The following is a 20282-nucleotide window of genomic DNA, read 5'->3' as shown; positions in this document are numbered from 1 at the left end:
GCAGATCTTCGTCTGGAAGTAGTTGGAAATCAAACGATTGTCATGATTATAAATTGGACAAAGATGGATGGTGTGAAAAACAACACAAATGTCAAAATGCTTACAACAAATGCCCTTATAAACATAAGGAACCTTTTAAAATTAAGACTGGAAAAATAAAGTCGACGGAAGTGGAACTAAAACAAGAAACATCCAGAAATTCATGGAATCAGGAAGCTCCAAAAACAGAGATAAACACTGAAGTGATATCTGTAACACAAATAAAAGTTGAACGAGATGACAGGGTCAGTGGTACAAAAGTCACGGTAGATCCTGCTTTATCAGTCTACATAACATCTACTGGCACCTACTATTGTAAATATTGCGTTGTGTCTTCTAGATCAAGCGAATTATTTAGAGAACATCTCCAAACGCCCAAACATGCTCTTCTTACGAAATTTAAAACAAAATAAAACAAATAATCTATACTATATTTATTATTACTAACTTTTATACTATAATGCTAAAACAGTACTTATTATCTTACTTATGAACTTACTAATGAACAATTTTTGAAGTGATAATTTTATTTCTATTTTCATAGTAATTTCTCCATAAATCTTTTGCAGCTTTTTGGTGAATACTTAACGAAAGCATTTACAAAAACTCAATGGCGTATAACAATAAGAACTTATATGTATCAGTCTTACCCATCTATTGGAAACATCTAGAATTCTTAAATAGAATTTGATTAATTGTTCATTACAAGAATTCTCTCAGACCACCGATAAGTTTATAAGTTCTGTATATTGCTGAAATTCACTAAGCTTGGAAAGATACTGTAGTTGTAAAATAAAAAGGAGAAATCCATCTTTATCTTTGTTTGCTTCAAACCTTCTCATATACGTCATTTCCCCGAAAGAAGTAACTCTATTTAGAAGAGAAAACTTCATGATTAATGAAGAGTCGGCGTGCAAACACTTGATGGCTGATCTATAAGAATGAGACGTGCACGAATACTGTCAGTTCTCTGCTAGCTTATAAAAGCTGTGTTCAACTTTCTTCCAATGTTCCATGAACATCACGAAAGAATTAGTGGCACAGCAGTTTAAGAAATTCTCGAGCGACTCCTAAAAGCACTTTGTGAAACTTGTTTGTTTTTATTTTCCAAATTCTGCGTGATCTCATATAAATTGTTCTGTTTGCATTTGACATCTCTTTCAAACATCCCACATAAACGGATTTAGGGCATTTCTGTTAACTTGCATGTTTATACAATTTTGCAGATTAGTCTCTCGATTGAAGTTATAGCTATGAAAAAAAGGCGAAATATATATACGAAAATTAACACATCAGAATAATAACTCTTTCAAAACTAAGCCACATTTTATTAACTATACCATATCAAATAAAACATTGGATAACGTATTTTAGTAAACGATTCATACAAATATTAAATATACATGAAATTGTATAACATATAAACAAACATATTTAATTTTTTTTTTTTTTTTTTTTTTTTTAATTCTCATTGCTCTTGGAGAATGTGATCATTATACTGTAACGAAATTTAAAATAGAATCTTAATAACAAAGATTTAATTTAAGATTTGTTTAATTTTGTAAGGAATATGCTTAATCAAATTCGCTTTATAAAAGAAATACCAATTAAAAGCAGTAAAAATTAATAAAGTTAAACGAAGAAGAAAATACCGGCAAGTTCTCCATCAATCTTCCATCTCTTCCAGGCGATCAAAATTTGCGGAAGATATTTTATTCAGAAAGAACCCAACGAAAAACTACGAAGACGATCACTTGTTCCTACAAAGAGTGCAAGAGCAGATCGATCATTCAGGCGATGATAAAGGAGTTGCTGGTGAGTAGTTGCATGCAGAAAGTGAAAATACTTCCGTAAGCAACAATTCTTCGTTCTTATAGAAGGACCGATTTAAAATAGCAAGTAATGCTCCAAACGGGCGGAGAAAATGTTTATAAAGGCGCATGTTAGGTGGTGATTTAAAGTTGGAGGATAACAAAAGGGACCTCCCATGCAACCAAAGCAGCCCAAACAGTGGAGCCATACGTTCAAGCTCTCTAGAGACCGACATAAGATTAAGTGCTTCCCTATTAGTCCTAGTACCTAAGCAGCTCTAGTTACCTTGCCCCCATAAACAATGCACATGCAACATGGAACTGAATCAGAACAGCTAAAACACAGGAGTTTAAGAATGAAAAAAGACGAAAATACTTTTCCAGCGTTATCTCAGAGTAGAAAGAGCTCAGACTGAATAAATACAAGAAAAGTAAACACTTCGAACGATCTCACCAAATACTTTCTTGCTTTTTCAAACGTGGGCTTGTTTAGCAACTCAACTGAAAATTTAAAAAAAAAATCTTGTTTTTACAATAAATTTGGGAAAGGGATACAATCGCAACTTAATATGAAATTAATACAATAGTATTGAACAATACGTTCTACAACATAATACACAAAATATTAATAATGTTCTCCCCTTGCAAAAAGTGAAAATTACAAAAAAAAATTATTTTTAGTTTTGATTTGAATTAGGAACAAAATATTCATCTTCATAAGATGGTTAGATATTTAATACATATTTTAAAAGTCGATATTTCATTTCAATAAAAAAACCATAACATAAAAAAAATCAGTTCACTAGTTACTAAGAATATTTGAAATTCTCGATTATTGTTTTCATAAATTTGAAAGACCATAAAAAAATCCCTAATAAATTAGAGATATTGGTCATTGGTATAAATTGTATTTATCCAGGAATTCAATAATTTTTGTTTTATTTTTAAATAAAAACTAGAATTTATCATCAACTAAAATTAAATAAACGTCAAATGGTAGAAATATTTTTTCATTAACATTTTTTTAAATGCTTAAACAAAAATAAATAATTTATTAGGTATACAACTCAAAAATGCAAATATAGTAATTGATAATGGATGGACTTTATTAGTTTTCTTAATCTTAATTAATTTATGATCTCATCTAAATAGAACAATTATGTATCATTTATAAGTATAAAATTCGGCTTCTTATAAAATTTAACTAAACTTTTCAAAATCTTAATATAAATCGATATAGCACCTATCTAAAATTGTATTTTTTATTGCAAAAATTAATAAATATTTTGAAAATACCTAGTTTCAAATATCGCAGTAATACTTCTTAATTTTTATTTAAATTTATAAAAAACAGCTTATATATATATATATATATATATATATATACATGTGTGTGCATTTATATATATATATAAAATGGGAATAATTATCAAATTTGTCCCTTTTATTTAGGCACATAAAAAAAATTATAAACAATATCACAATATTTTAAAATCACGAAATCGCCACTGAAATTGGAAGAATATATTGATTTATTTTGTTTTTAGAAATAATTCTTGATTTAGTTGAGATCAATAGGGTTTTCAAATTGAGCTGCAAGACGAATTCTTCCTAAATAGGGAGAGAGAGAGAAACAAAAATCAATAATAATGTAAATGTAAATATATAGAAAAAAGACTTTTAGTCCCTTTGAAGCAAGTGAAATTCAAAATAAAATGTTTCTTCCGGTAAAAAGATTTTGAACGATAATTTTCTGTCGGGATACATAATGGTACCTGTACCCAACGAAATACAAAGTTTGAGATTCCTGCAATTTTTTTTATTTTGTTTTTGAGCTGCGTGTTTATACTCGTATAACTCACTCCATTTCTTAAATCACTTTTAGGAACTCAGGGAATCTCATCACAGATATTTTCGGTGAAAATTCGGTAAATAAGGTCTACTGGACTGTTTTAGAAGCATGACCATCAGTAAAGCAACCAAATCCAGAAAAACTCCGATCGTAGATCGTAGTACGGTAAAATGTTAACGCTTTTTTCTTAATTGATATGGGAATTTGATTTACTTTCTTACTTTTTTACTTATTACTTATTTACTTATTTATTTACTTATCTTACTTATTTACTTTCTTAAAATATAGCCATCAATAAAAAAAATGTGTGATGCTTACTTATTTTAGGAAACGAGCTTCTCTCTTGAACGTTTCTAGGTTCTAAATTGAAATCTATTGTAGTTTCTGAATCTGTCCCAAATAGACCACTTCTTTTCAAGCTAATTTTATTTGCATTCTTTTCTGATTCGCACAGATTGATACCATTATCCTGAAAAGAAAATCAATAAAGAAGTTTGTTTTTATGTTTACGAAGCTAGCATATATTGGTCAGTCATTTTTGTTTTTGTTTACCAAAAATATGTCAGACCAAAATAAAAGTTAGATATCACTTTTCCAAGTTCACCTTCTCTTACTCCCTTAACACATTCAAGAAAGCGACTATTTTATAACATTTTATTGCTTCACGAATGTTTTATATAAAAAATGGACTAACTGCTAGATAGAGAGTTAGAGCTCAAACAAATTTTATTACGCCAATCAAAAGATCATTAAATTTTCTGCAAGATAAAATTTCATTTCGCTTCTAACGAGAGTGTCATTTAACCCTTTTTATGATAATGTATCTTTGGAGATAAGTCAGAATTTAAAAAATTGTTAGCGTTATGTATTTATTAATGCTCTTGGCAATGTGTACATGTGATTTTTTTAAATACCCTCATGAGATTTGTTTTAGTTTTTTTTCTAGACATCCTTGGATCTAGAAGTGGTATGAATATTATTTTGATATTAAAAAAAAAAAATTCTGCCAAGTTAAGGGTTAAGAGGCTTTCAATAAAACAAGGTAATCATTTTCAAAACTTAAAATGACTTTTCATCCCGCTGACTGCAAATTGCTGTCAAAACTCTTAAGATATTCCTCAATTAATGCTCTTTAAATACTTAAGCAATATTTTACATTTATTTTTAGGGCATCTGTCTAAATGCACCTTTACATCGTACAGTATATTACAACTAGCACGCAATCGGGTAAGAATAAGATTTCTTTCAAGTTTTGAATACATGCATTTTTTTTAGTAACTAGTATTTGCATTAGCTTTTAGTGATCGTAAACTACGTATTAATATTTAGGATTGAAATATCGAAGATTCGGTCAAATTAAAAAAACAATTCCGTCTTTTCGCCAACGTTTTGACAAATTTATTGTCTTCCTCAGGGCGTGGTTATGTGAGTTGAGTTACACAAAAAGAAAGAAAAAAAAACTGTAAGACAATAAATTTGTCGAAACGTTGGCGAAAAGACGGAATTGTTTTTTTAATTTGACCGAATCTTCGATATTTCAATCCCAAATATTTTAGTAACTAGTGTTTATTCTATTTCTTTTTCCTTTTCAAAATTGTGAAAAGTAACCAATAATAAATATAAATTGAAAAAAACAATTTGAAACTTTTACCGATTCTTTGACTTGCATGTTTGAATATCTCATTTTAATACAAAAGTGCACTTGAAATAAATGTGAACAGAGCACCAGTATTTGAAGAGCATTATTAATTAAAACATACTGTAAGAGATTTGGCAGATTATTGCTCAAAAATTAAAGAGATAGTTTGATGATAAATTTATTTGAAATTTTGAAAATTAAGACACTTTCATGCTCTCAAATATATAAATATAAGGATATTTCTTTTGTATTATTAATCTAAATGATATCATCATCTTATGAACATTTAATTTTCATTCAGTTGCTATAATTAATTTTGCAGCAGCCATAATCTCATGTGTTAAGGCAATTTTAAAATGGAGAACGATTGAAAAAATTAAATTGCCGCTTTCTCAAATATTGGGAGGAAACGGACCATGATTTACAATATATGTATATTAATATTTTTATTTTTTATGTCCTACTAATTTAGATTAGAACTATATTTTTCTAGGCCACCCTTGAACACCCTATACATTCTTATGAAAATGAAATTGTTGCATTTGCTAAAACTCCTACAAATATTTCACTTAGATCTTGAGAGTTGGAGTAAGAAGTAGTGTGAATGATTCACACAAAAGTTTTAAGCAATGAAAAAAACTCTTCTTTTAAGTTATAATTTCAAAATCTAATTTAATTGGAACCTCCTTCACAGTACCTTTTTCGAAAGAAGATTTCTGTCTGGAGTAGGCAGCTGAGATGGATGTGGGGCTTGGATATATGGACGAGCTGAAGGCGGAAGCAAACCTTTACAAGGTGATATTAATGAAGAAAGAGAGATATTAGTTGGGGGAGCTATAAATTCCGGCAATTTTATCACAGGAATCTAAAACAAAACAAAACAAAAAACAGATTAAACATTTACTATTGACTTCAAGGAACAAAGTTAATATTAAAATAATAGAAGGTTTTTTGTTTTATGTATATAATAATTATAAAATTATTGAGTAAAAGTTTACTTACATTATTATTTTCTTTCAACGAGCTTTTTAAGGATACAAACTCTGAAGTTTTGCTAAAAATCTGCAGCTCCGATGAATTTTCATTAGAAAAAGTATACTTCTCTGAATTTAAAATAATCATAATATTAATAAAATAAAATTGTGAATATTTACAATTCCAAACAAACTTTCTGGTATCACGTTGTAATAAACAAGACAGTGCTTAGATAAAAATATTTTTTTAATTTCGCTAACTTCTCGTAAGAAAAATAATTGGAATCGAGTAATTATCAATTTTGAATGCACATAAGAAATATCCGGTTTTGAGAACCTCTGCAAACAAACGTAGCATTTTCCAATGCTCTGCCGGCCTTAAGACATCGTTTTCACCTTGCAGGTAGCACTACCCTAGTAAGGCTCCTAGAAAAAGAACATTTAAGGCAGGCAGGCAACTGAACTTAAACCTTCCTATGTAGTACTCCAGTGCCCTAAACTAGAGTCCCTTTCTTTCTAGTTTTAGATAGTTAAAAAATAAATGTATGCAAAAGTCAGACATCATAAACTGACAAATACTTCTTAATACCAATTCCATTCCTTCCCAATTCCAGGAAAGGTAGAGCATAACTTCTCATAATTTTCCTCTTGTACTAAAAGAAAATACGATTTGACTGACATCCAACAGTTATCCGTCTCAAGATTTTCGTAGTAGATTTATTTATTACCATGTCAAAGTCAAATTGTTTCAAAAAGAAATCGTAAGTTCAAGCTACACTAGTCAATATTACCTTTCCCTTACCAAGGTAAGACAACGACCAAGGCAGAGTTTTGAAGTAAATGCACGTGTACTTTAGATTGAAATTGACGCGCAAGCTTCGCAAAAATCATTATCAACGTCTTATATGGCTGCCTCGTCTTTCTTACTAAGGACGTATAGTTACTAAGAGAGACGGGCGTATTCAGAATTTTTTTTCGAGAGGTTTAACGCTTATGGATATATAAAATACTGAAATTTTGTTATTAATTGTAATAATAGACTAACAGGAAAACCTCAACCACCAATATTAAGGTACATACTTTGAAGTATCTCTTTGTTTAAAAGTACCACTCGCCTCAGACCTTTTCCTCTAAGCACCAGAATCTCTGGTAGTGCAGCCAAAAGAGATTGGAGATTCGAATATCCAAGATCGTTAGGGTGTATAGACTGTTGATGTTCTCTAAAATAGGCATTTTCCAATGAAGATATTGTTAATCTACCTTCATTTTTGGCTAATATTATGCTAATTCTTCTAGCTAACTGATACAATGGAGTGAGTTTAATAAATATTTCATTTTCTTCCTTAACATCGACCTTTAAAAATAAAAATTTTACATTACTATCTTTACTGGTTAAAATTGATATATATTTTAATAAAAATATGCATTACTTGAACAGCTTCCGGAATAAGTATCAACAGATTATCTGGTTGAATGTATTTTTCGTGCACAGCATTAAAGCTGCATATCATTTGAGAATATGCCATTCTTCCTTCATCTGAACTAATCAATAATCTTTTAACTTTATCGGTTAAATGCTTGATTAATGCTTCTTCAACAGGTACAATCATTTTACCAATGTCTGAATCAACCAGCTAAACAAGAAATAATGTATATAACAATGAAATAAAATTTCTGTTTTTTAATATTTGTGATAAATTCTAACCTTAATTGTTTGGAGATTAAGTACGAGCTGTTCAATACTTTTAGCACAATATACATCTGGTTTCAAAGAATATCCGAACTGCCAAAGAAATGTAGTTTCGAGTGAAGAAAGAGGCAATCCTGGAGGACAACAAGGTGTAACTAAATCACAGATTTGCTCGCCAAGTACCCGAAGTTTCTCGCATTGAGTTAAGATGACACGTCTTTCACCTTCAATATCCTCCTCCAACTAAAGCAATTAAAGATAATTTTTGTCAAATGGTGTGGATATAAGATACGATGACCACAAAAACCAATTTTAAAAACTATAAATTATCAGTAAGGGTATGTAGTGAAGCTCTTTTCAAAGGATAAGAAACGTTTATTTCCGGCGAAAACTAATGGAAAGAATATTTTCTCTTAAGGATAAGAGAATATAAAAAAACTGTTCAGCTTTTGATCATGGAAACAGTTAAAGTCGGGGAAAAAGTTGAGTTAGAACGTTTCCTCTGTATACTCGTACTTCTAATCAACAGATTTTCATCCACCGCCAACACTGTATATAGACGTTTGTACATACGACGTATATACTAAATGAAACTTTTTGAATCATTTTTAACAAAATATCAAAATATAAAAAATCTATGAAATCATGTGTGTGTGTGTGATTTTCGTTCGATCTGTTAGTCTAAAATCTTAAGGCCAAGATCTTAAAGTAGCATCCTAAACGAAATAACAAACTTAAACTTCTGCAATTTTATCGTTTTGTAGCTGAAATTTTCTTTGCGCATATGTGAAATGTAATATGAAGAATTGACTTGTGTCTGAGGTGACTAAATTTCGATTTGTGAATTCTCTTCATGGAAGCCGATGCCACCATCATTGTACTTGTACTTCGTCTCACTCTCTGACCATCATAGCCCATGAAGGGCCTGAGCCTCAGCCACTATCAGTTTTAAATTAATCATACAGACAATCAAATTTCGTCTTACTCTCATTAATAATTGAGAATATTGTACTTCAAAAAAGAAATAAAAATAATTTACGTTTGTTTTCACTTACTTTAACTATATCAGGAATAGCTTCAAATAACTCAATCAATTTGGTGAATCCAAAGTCTGCTACACGGCACTGATGCCCATAGTGATGATGATATGCAGGTATAAATTTGTTGAATAGAATTGAACATTGAGGTGCATGTCCGAGTAGTTCTATGACCTATATAAAATGATAGTCCAATATATAACTTATTAAATTAATTTACAAAAAATGATTAAAGGTGATAAATTACTCACTTCTTTGGCAAACTGTTTTGTCCTTTCAATTTCACATGGAGTTTGTTCCCGCTTAGGTATTGCTAGTACAAAATCATCCTCTTGTTCGGCAGGTATGACTTGAACAGTAGTTTTTGATAACTGATCCACCAGATCAATTAAAAAGCTTAGTCCATAATCTACCGGATCAAATGGTTTACCCAAAACTCTTTCAAAAACTCCAGGTAGTTCTGATAACGTCATACGTTTATATGGTTGGGTCTTTAAAGCTCTTAGAAGATCTGAAGTAAATCTTCGTATCTGAGCTCTGTGCGAGAGGGTGACTATTCTCTTGTTACCTTCTCCAATAACCTAAAATTTGTGACGAAATTATTTTTTTCCAACGGTTGCGCAAAAAACGTTCATTACCAATCTGGCATCAAGTATTCTTACTTACTCACTTTAAAAATAAATTACCCGATTATATTTTACAATACCTATGTTTCGTTCATTTATGTTAAATTGTTTCTAAAGAAATACACAAAAATCGGATTTATTTTAAAAAATAACAGTGAAGATGTTAAGTAACTCTAATCTTTAAAGTTTGTGCAAGTTATTAATATTATTATAATTTCACCTATTTTTAGTTATATTTAGGATGGAATAAGCATTTCCTGATTTTTAAAGTCTAATTTTAAAACATTCACAAAAGTAGCGATCTACTAGTCCTTTTTCTTTCTATTACGATGTACGCCATAGAATCATAGACGCTGTACAAAAAGAAACCAAGTGAACAAAGGAAAGAATTGGCTTCCCGGCGTAATATCAGCGATGGGAGTGAAAATGGCTGCAGAGGTCGTGGAAGTTGAGCAAAGAGATTACGGAAATGTTTTTGCCTTGAGAAATACGAAGGTCGCCTTTGCAAGAAACTAGAAGAAAGGAGGTCCAGGGAAAAAAGAAGCCTCTGACAAAAATCAGGACATCAGATCTCTACAGGACCGCACCCTGTTAAAAGTAATGAACACAAACTAAGGAAGTTTTAATTGCCGATATAAAAGTGATGAAGAAGACATTCGAAAAAGACGCCCTAGAAAAAAAAAAAAAAAAAATTTATAGGAATAAGTCAGCGATTGGAAAAGCAACAGATGTTAAAGAAGTTTATATCCTAAAGCCTGTAGGGAAAAGAGATTAGGAAGGAAAAAGACTAAATTGATTTAGCTGGTTGGAAAGGAGACCGCAAGAATGGAAGCGCAACAATGGTTCTAGAAAGCTGCATTTATAAATGGGTGAAATACAACCATATTATGCAAAACACTTTCACACAAATACGCATCTCTTTGCATTTAGGTAGAAAGTGTGGGCATGAAGATAAAAGAAACTTTATTATTCTGGTAAACTCGGTTTCCGAAATTTGGTTTGATCACCATAGTTCCTCTTACTGGGAGTAAGAGAAACTGAAAATTAAAAATTCAATTGCGTGTTAGATTACGCCCACTTTATTATTATTAAGAATCACCTGTATAATATTTGGTAAGGCCTCCAATAAATCAATTAATTTTGTAAATCCATAATCTGCAACTCTGCATTGCCGGCCAAAATGGTGATGATATGCCGGAATAAATCTATTAAATAAAAGTTGGCAATGCATTTGTGTCTTTAATAGATCTACTAATTCTCTTCCAAATAAATTAAGAACATTTGCTAAAGAAGGACTGACTGCCACGCTCGAATCTAAATAAAATATTTTATTTATTTTTCATTACCTTTAAATCTAATAAAAAATTAATTCAGTTCAATAATTTACCTTCATGTTTATCGTTTGCAGTAGCTGATGGTTTCAGATATTTTACCCCATTTGCTAGTGCTAAATCAACATTATGAACGCATGTTACAAGATGTTCCAAAGGTACACCAGCTTCACTTATTGTAAGAGATTCACATTCTGCATTGTAACAATCACAGAAGCTGTAACATATTCAATGGGATAAGTGTGGCTGACTTCAACACTCAAGAAACAGAACTTTTTGTTTTTAATCAAACCTTGCTAATGGTAAAACATTGTTATGGGTTGCAAGTAAATGTAATAGATTGGCTGAAAACATTGGCAATGATACCAGTACATTTGGTAGTGGTGGGACCTCTTGTTCAGCCCATCCTTTATTTGGACACTGTCTCACTTTGTAATGCTTCATGCAGTATGGCTCTACATCCTGGAACATAATAAACCTATTTTTCGTCTAAGTAACTAGGGATACGTCTTGTAGTAATACTCAGAATATATCTTTAATTCCACTAATAAGCAGAATTTCTCTAAAATAAAAAAAGAAGAATTCCACTAAAATAAAAGCAGCAGAATTCCACTAAAATAAAACAAGCAGAATCTAGTTTTGGCAGAACTTACAAATAGTTAAAAATATAAAAAGACAAAAGACTGAGCAGGTTAAAAAAAAAATAAAAAAATAATAGCGCTGGACGTTGAACTGTGGGCTTTTGAGAATGGCTGAGGCAGTATAAGAATGGGTCTACGGAATCATCGCGAAGGAAAGCGATTTGAGAGATTATACCATAGAGCTTCTAAAAATCCTCCCAGCGAGAGAAAAACCTTCTAATTATGATGCTCAGTGTACTAAGGCAGCGGAGCATCTTTTGATGTTCTGTAGGGAAGGCACGGTCATTTTAATTGACAATAAAATTTAATTTGAGTCATAGTAAATTTTGTTTCCCCCCTTGGCATCAGTTTAAACTATTAGCCAGCTAATAGTAAAATTAAGGGGAGAAAATAAAGAAATATATTTTGAACGCTAATCTGAAAACAACCATGTTTAAGCATGGTCTACACTTCTGGAAAAAGTAATACCTGGAAATCTGTCTCGCTGTCATACACTGCAAATTTTTGGAAGACCGCTAGATAAGCCTAACTTAGTGAACATTTGCAGTGAGACGAAATGCCGAAAGCTTTCTCTACAACGTCTGTAACAATGCGCACTCTTATGCCGAACACAATTCATACATAAAAAGCTTAATCAATTTATACCGTTTTACATTAAAGAAATGGCAAAAATGCCAAATATTATGTTAGATAAAAAAAAAAGTTGCGCACAAGATTTGCTATGCTGACTTTATCCCTGTAATAAGTAAAAAATTAACTATCTTTTATTAATTTTTAATTTTACCTGCGTTAGAGTTAAACAAGGCGATGGTGTATTCCTATGATTAGAGTGGAGTGAAACCATTCGACCACTAGATTCATCAGTGATAACACAAACGTCTTTAAGACGGTACAAATCGGAAACAGATATTGTTGTAACATATCGTGATTCAAACATTTCAAGAAATTTAAATAATGGCAGCTTAAGTCCAGGTACTTCTTTCAATAATGACACAACTTGCCATCTGTGTAAAAAAAAATGTAAAATTAGTTCAGTGATGGGTTATGGTCTATCCTGGGTCATCTACGAGTTCCCGTTTTCACTTAAAATACATTTTTGATGTCTTTGACAAGGAATGGTTAATCTATTAAACCGTATTTCCGGACAATTGCCTATTATGACAAGATATTTGTAAAAATGTCAGTACCAGAAAGGAACTAAGTTGTACCAAGCTTAGTGATCTGTCAAGGGATGCGTGGGTACCCTGCGAGAAGGTTTCAATTCACTCGCAAAAATGGTAAACGTGAACACACGTACGTACATATGTAGTTCTAAATTAACTGTAAATGGGGTAAATTATTATTGTACAATCATTTTTTTTTACAAATAACAATTCTAGCAATGACTTTTTAAAACTTGAAAACATATTTTAACTGAGCAATGTTCGATTATAGAAGTTTATATGAAATAAAATATTTGTTAATAACAGTTAAGTATGTGCACACAAATACTTGTATAAAGCTAGCCAACTTTTATTTGGGAATTTAGCCTACATATTGTTCCGAAGCCGATTTTTTTTTTCTGGTCCTTTGATGTGCTTCTTCGTCTTAAAAAGGTAAATAAAATTTTAATGGATATTTTCTTAAAAAGTTGTTTTTGATTTTTGTTTAATGTGAAATCAAAATATTTACCTTATGAATTGTGGGCTATGTGGTTGCCCGGAGTGACCATATGAAATAATAATTTTTTTATGTCCAATTTTACGCCGATGCAATTGAGATATTGCATACTGTGCATCTTGAATAGAAGGTACTTTGACATAAGCGGCAATAATACCATCAGATTGAACAAAAACAGAGACATGAAGAACCTTTAATAAAGAAATTTTTTAAACAAATGATTCAATTTGGGAATGGTAATCGCAATACAGAACAGGAGAGTAATATGCTTACCATGACATGTTCACCAAATATTGCCAATAAAATTTTTTTTATGTCTATTGCATCAATGCTTTGATCTAAATTAGTTACATGCAGTTCAACTGGTGTATTTCCTGGTGTGTTACTCGTAAATGGTATTGGTTTAAATGTTTTCTAGAATAATAAAAATAAGAACACTTTTTTGTTTTATTTAAAGTGCTTCACCATTTATGGTCATTGACACTGAAGACCTCACAGTGCACTGCCGGCTTCTGGATTGTGTTCTGTTGCTAAACTATCCGCCAAACAGTGAGCTGTAGAGGCTCCTAGGAATAGAAATATAAGGGAATAGCGCCTTAATTAGAACCCAATACCTTCGACTTAAAAGTCTGTCGCGCTACATACATTATTCTTTAATGAATACCTTGTATTCGAGTCACCTTAAGACACTTGCAGTGCCCCAGTCTAACGTGAAAAATCGTTCATTGATAATACCGACCCAACACACTAAAGAACCCAATGTACGCTGCAACTAAAACAATTAAAAGGCAGATTCCTTCTATAATTTCAATAGTTATTACACAGATAACAATTTACATTGAAATGGAAAACATTAGGGTGGCCCTTATTTTCAACTTTATAAAAATGTTAACTTCCACCTTATTCAGCTACCAACAAATAATCTGTCTGTACAAAATTTCAGTTTAATCGTGTAATGCCATGAATCGACCTTAAAGTTTTCGCCAAGAAATACATTTTTTCTGATACCTAATTTTTTTTGTGTATTTGTAATCATTAGAATGCACTAGAAATGCAAACTGCGTTAGTTTCCATTAATTAAAATTTGCACGCTATTTTTTCGGTTATAAGTATCGCTAAATAATTAGAAAAATGTCAGTTATTTGCCAAGTGGTTTGTGTTACCGAGTGATCAATAATATTGATAGATAAACTAATTACTATGGTTATTATACTTACTTATTGTGTAACTATCGTATAACAATCTACGGCAGAAGAAAAAAAAGAAGCGAAATAATTCAGCGAAAGAGAAAATTCAGACAAATTTAACCCTAAGCGACTGCCAAGAGTCAGTAAAGCGCATCGATGGAAAGCTGCTCCCAGCTTACAGGTGCTGAAAAGATTCATTGACTGGCATAATAATAATTTTAGGGACAAGGAGCTATTGTTGAGGGAGTTTCTGAAGTCCCAACATTTTCAGAACGAAAACAATTCATGGCTGTTTATCAAGCAGTAAGACAAGGGTTATCACCGACGAAATTCAGGTACCTTGCCAATGATGATTCATCGTTAGTGAGCAAAACGGGTCAAGTAAATAGACTAGTTTAAATCTATAAAAAACTTCTATCCTGTCTTTTTGAACTTTTTTTTTTTGTTGCGTTTATATTTTTGAGTAAGTTTTGAGTACTTGTAACTATTCACTGATGGGTGCAACTTGTGGTCCAGGCATGACTTGGTTCTTTAAGTTAAAGTGTATCCTCATTTGATTACAATGTTCCAACAGCAGTTATGGTAAATATGATCCAAGTTATGTTCGAAGCAGGCAAAAGTGATGAAGAAGAGAAAAATCAACAGAACTGACCCATTAAGCATCAAAATTATTTTTACTACTTTACAAAACTGATTTTTCTTTTTATTAAATTTCTGGTAAATAAATGTTCTTCGCGATATTTTATATCAGCATCGATTTCCTGGACATAACTCTTCAAAATGGAAGGATCATTCTGGTTACAAAAGTACTACTGACGAATTAGAGAAAAAAAAATTGCAAATGAGTCGTTGAAAGAGCTTTCAAACTTAGTCATGAAGGTAACATTTTCATAAAAGATGATTCAGGAATATTTCGTTTTACAGATCGCTTCCGCAGACTCATAGTTTTAGGAGTTCAACGTTGCAGCAATATCTTCTTTCTTTGAACGTGTCAAGGAAATTTGATTTCATGTAACCAGCGGCTGGTGCTGTCGTTCTCAGGATTACCAGATTATTTCGTAACGACTAATGTCTATAAGGTGATAATATTTAGCGTAGGTATATTCTTCTTCATCCACCAAGGAGCCAATAATTCTGTAATATGAATTGCGATTGATATCCCTTACATTATTGTTAGTTATTGCCGTACTTGTACTTTCCATTTAGCATCTTACTGCTTCTGTACAAATAAAACGACGAAAATCAAAATGTAAATTATCTCTAAGATATTTGTTGCTTGGCTATGAATATCCCAGGATATTCTTTCTCTTCTATTCGTCGTACTATCTTTTACAGAACTTTAAATTCGTACGCTACTATTTGATGTTTTCCAAGAGAAATCAAAGCTTCAAAAGACCTTTTTTTGCTTATCTTTCCGACATTCTTGATACCGACTGAGTGCTTGATACAAGTTCATAGTTCTTATTTTTCTCTTGGCAATTTTAATATCAGCATCATTGTCTGCATCTCACCAGACCAGCAAACGTAGTGATGCAGATTTATTTCTTAATAGACGAACATGAGGGCCTTGTTTTTTATTCTGAACTGAAGTAAGGTGGCAGTTTGATTGAAAAGAATTAAAGGAGTAGGATGTTTAAAGATTGAATCAGTTTTGGAATGTCATGGAGAATCAGAGACGTAAATAAGGGGAAAAAACGAAATGGTTATAATATAGTTTTTTGGGAGACTGGATGATTTTTGAGAAAAGAAGGCGAACTATAAAATACGGATATCTGGGGAAGATCCCTGAAAACAACAGATTAGTTAGAATAAGAATTGAGGAAATTAAAAAAAAAGAAAAAATGGGAATTAACAAAGACAGTTCAAGAAGACAGGCTTTAAAAAAAGCTAAGATTATACGGTCCACGAAAATGGTGAGGTACCAAAAAAAAAAAAGAAAAAAAAGAGATAGCCTGAGAAATTAGAGTTTGGAAGAGAAAATTGCTAATCGAGGTCTAAGGGATGAGACGGGCAGGATATGGAAAAATAGTGATGCTCTTGGCTGAAAACAGTAGCTCATATATAGGGAAAAAATCTGCAAAAGTTTAAAATTTCCTTGAGAAAATTCGTATTATTACTTAATGCCACATTTCACTTAGAAAATGATATTCCATTTTAGAAAACAAACCAAAAGAAAAACATGAGAAATGTTTGTTATGTCGAAGCTTCTTTAGTTATAAAATAATTCTTTATAAATGATATAATTCTTTTTCAAAATTCGCGGAAAGGAACAGTTTAAATTGACCATAGACAGCATAAGTGCAAAAATAAAAGAGAATAAATTGGCTTACTAACATCTCTGTCTGCACCATCGGAAAGCAGTACGTTCTTCCGATTTACATTTACATTTGAACTGCTTGAATTTCCTTTATGATTGAGCATGTATGGTGACGGTGTACGACATTTTCTAAATAGGCCAACCTAAAATGAAATAGGTTTGCTAAAACAAACGATTATTGTTTCAAACTCTTTCCAATAGCTAAAGACACTTTGCCACACATGAAAGATGTTTAGTTTGACGTAATCTTGTTAGTGTTAATGACCAATAATCCAGTCTTTGCCCCCCCAAAAAAATCTTTAAAACATACATTTTTTGCAGCGTTCCATCCAGATTCAGGAGATATCCGGTATAAAGGTTGTTGATTTGGAGAAATACTTGTTCTTCCATTTAAATGTTCAGTATCTTTTATTTCTTTTGAATCAGTGAAGCTGATATTATGTATTCCCCAATCGTACTCTTCTGGAACTTTATTTGAAAAAGTTATAATCATTACCAATCAAGAAAAAATACGTAAATGAGACATTTATGTTTCGGGAATAAAGCATTATAATTTTATTGATTAGATTTTAAAAAAATTTAAAGAATTTTCGAAATTCAAAACTGATATACCGCTTAAAAACAAATTGTTAAAGAAGCCATGTCGGGTTTCTTGGAAGCATTTAATTCCCTAGTCCTCAAAGCATTTGAGAGATAACGTCTTTGATTTCTAAGAACTTCACTTTTAAATAAATTTTGTCTAAAAAAATGTTTCTTTAAATAACTGATTTTTAGTTAAGTACATAAGTTTAAGTGAAATAAATATCATTGGATTCTTGTTCAACATTTCGAAAATTTAGAAATCCATTTTTCAGTAATCGAATTTAATTCAAATTGGATTCGCAGTTACGCGTTTAGTAAATCTGATCAATATTTAAATAATAGATTTGTATTTTGTACTGAAGTAGCACATTAGAATACTGATGGTTGCCATAAATAAAAATATTACATACCTATAAAATAATTGTAGTCTAATAAAAATTCACTAGAAAAATAATTACTGCTAGTTGAGTTTAAATAATTTGTCTCACCTGCGCTTGGCAGAAATGTGCGTTTTTCGAAAAGATTATCAACATCTTTATCATTTTTCACTGCTAAAATTGAACGATTTCTCTGTGAAAGTTTATCAACTTTGCCAAAATCAATCCAGTTATCATCAAAGAAAGATTTCTCCACAGATCTTAAATTAGTATTGATATTCTCCTGATTTGTTAATAAATTTGGTAGTTGATGTTTGCCCCAAATATCCATTTTTCTATTAGAAAACAAATAAATCATGTTACAAAAATTCTTATTTTATGAATTACTTAGTTTTGTGGTTTGAATACCATACATGTTACAGGAGGACTTCAGGTATCGAGCATGAGAAAAGAAAGTGGGTGTCTGAAAAAACCCAGCAGCACTATCAGGGCTAGTGAGCTGGTGGATTATCTTATGGACGAAGCTGCTCTGCCTGTTTGCTTTTCAAACTTAACACTAGTTAAATAACAGGAGAAATAGCACTACTAATTTGAGATTTCAAGGAGCCTAATACGGTGTAATATACAAGTGAGTTAGTGAGTTCAAGCTTTTTCTCAAGTGCGGAATAAATCAAGAGGTTTTCTGGCCTCGGGAAAAATAACTCGTTTATTCATCGATTTCAAATCACTAGTATGCCTGATTGTTTATTTGATCGTCTTTCTCCATAATCATAGTTTTTTTCGTGGAGACGTTTAATACTATTTTGATTCACTGATTCTGTTCATTTCTTTCTATTTTACACATATATTAAGTTTTTGTTTAAACACCTACTGTCAAAGAGGTTAAAGAAAAGGATTGAAAATATTCTATTCTTACTATACAAGTACGTAATAATTGCATGGTCAAACGTAAAGATAGGAAAATTTTGAAAAAAAAAAAACGAATTTGTATTATGGTTTCGCATAGTTTATTGGTAGCTTTCTAACTGGAGAGATTAAACTGCAGAAATATAAAATAATAAGCATATCTATAGGCTCTTCGATCAAGGAGCTATCTCCAGGGTAACATCTTCCATAACAATAAGGTCAGTGGTCATATGTGCCGAAGAATGAAGGATGTTGAGCATAAATAGTGAAAAGTTTCACATGGTTTGGGATGGAAAAAGAACTTCGATAATCAATTGATCCTAATTGTACAAATAGTTTCTGGAAGCATTTATTTGGGAATCCGGATACAATAGTCTTCAAAAAGAAAGGAAGGAAAGAATAGTTGTGTCTTTAAGAGATGTAATCCAGAAGAGTCAAGAATACGAAGGTGACCTCAGATAGACGACTTAGAGATAAACCTGGAGTTGTAATAATTAATTGGTAGTTGTACGTTAAGCCCGCCTGAAAAAATAGACGATTTCTTAACTTTTCTTTTAGTTATATTAATTAACACTCACTCCAAATATTGTAAATTATAAGATTAATTATTGAGCAGTAATGTTTCATTAAAGAATTTACAATTCATTAATGAAAAATCTGTAATGCCTTTTCAATTGATTAATTCTCATGAATTTTATGTTTATTAATATTTTTATATTACAAATTACGCACCAATCTGTATTATTTGCAAAAGTTAATTACGGAAAGTAAACTAAATAACTGTTGCACTAATATTGTAATATTGATTTAAAATTTTATGTAATTTTATATTTTATTATTTTACCTTTTCAAAGATTGTATACCATTAATATTGTGCAGTAAAATATATAGATAAATACAAACACTATTTTCAGAACTTTTAAATATCACTGGGCAAATTATATGGATTCCGTTTTATACTAGTTACCACTAAATTAAGTTTTGCAACGTTTGAAGCTGAGTAGAATGAGGTCTAAGTCCAGTTTATCTATAGTCTGGAAATTCTCTGGATTATCAAAGTTCAAAGGTAAATTCCTTTATTTTATTTTCCAATGTACTATCATTCTATGGACTTGTGCGTTCCTTTAAAACACTGTTTATTAAATAAAAAGTACATACGATAATTTAAAGATCAATTTAATTTAAATTAGAAATGTCAGTTAGCGAAAATTTATACATTTTATTAACATACAGAATATTATAAAAGTCGTAATTAGCATGTGTAAATCCAAATCTGGAAAAGTATATTGTGATTTGTTGCACCACTATCTACGCACTAACCTGATAGTTTTACCAAACCGGACTAAATTAAATATTATTTTCTAAAATTATTACCTGTTTAATTAATATTTATTAATTTATTCACAAATATATTTTGCTAATATTATGGTAAACCTTAAGCTAAAAATAATGAACAACGATCAAAAGACTATTACTTACCGTAATTTACGTAAAGAAATTTTGTTTAATTTTTCTTTGCTAGAGTGGTTAATGCACTAGACCAGGGGTCGGCGACCCGCGGCTCGCGAGCCGCATGCCGCTCTTTTATCCAAATTGTATGGCTCTTCAGCCTGC

At 31.2% G+C, this 20282-nt stretch overlaps 1 protein-coding gene and 1 long non-coding RNA gene across 2 annotated transcripts; one reads left to right on the top strand and one right to left on the bottom strand.

Moving 5' to 3' along the window:
* Positions 1-1340: 1340 nt before the first annotated feature.
* Positions 1341-19654, bottom strand: Marf1 (meiosis regulator and mRNA stability factor 1-like protein). The gene is made up of 19 exons (XM_074142046.1): positions 19513-19654; positions 17874-18097; positions 17114-17271; positions 16821-16946; positions 13573-13713; positions 13312-13490; positions 12425-12644; positions 11292-11461; positions 11056-11216; positions 10768-10982; positions 9294-9623; positions 9061-9216; positions 8021-8248; positions 7746-7949; positions 7396-7669; positions 6344-6444; positions 6039-6206; positions 4021-4171; positions 1341-3461 (listed from the first exon to the last, which is right to left on the bottom strand). Exons 2-19 carry the CDS (start codon positions 18091-18093, stop codon positions 3412-3414), a joined length of 3252 nt encoding a protein of 1083 aa, XP_073998147.1. The 5' UTR covers positions 18094-18097; positions 19513-19654; the 3' UTR covers positions 1341-3411.
* Positions 12719-19642, top strand: LOC141461251 (uncharacterized). The gene is made up of 2 exons (XR_012462697.1): positions 12719-13235; positions 18185-19642. It is a non-coding gene; the product is annotated as an uncharacterized lncRNA (long non-coding RNA).
* Positions 19655-20282: the final 628 nt, after the last annotated feature.

The sequence above is a fragment of the Rhodnius prolixus genome, unplaced genomic scaffold (genome assembly GCF_049639745.1).
Source record: "Rhodnius prolixus isolate KJV_2025 unplaced genomic scaffold, Rpr scaffold_6, whole genome shotgun sequence".
In the NCBI taxonomy this organism is placed as follows: domain Eukaryota; kingdom Metazoa; phylum Arthropoda; class Insecta; order Hemiptera; family Reduviidae; genus Rhodnius; species Rhodnius prolixus.
The sequence above is the reverse complement of the archived record's forward strand: the minus strand, read 5'-3'. Positions and strand labels throughout refer to the sequence as shown.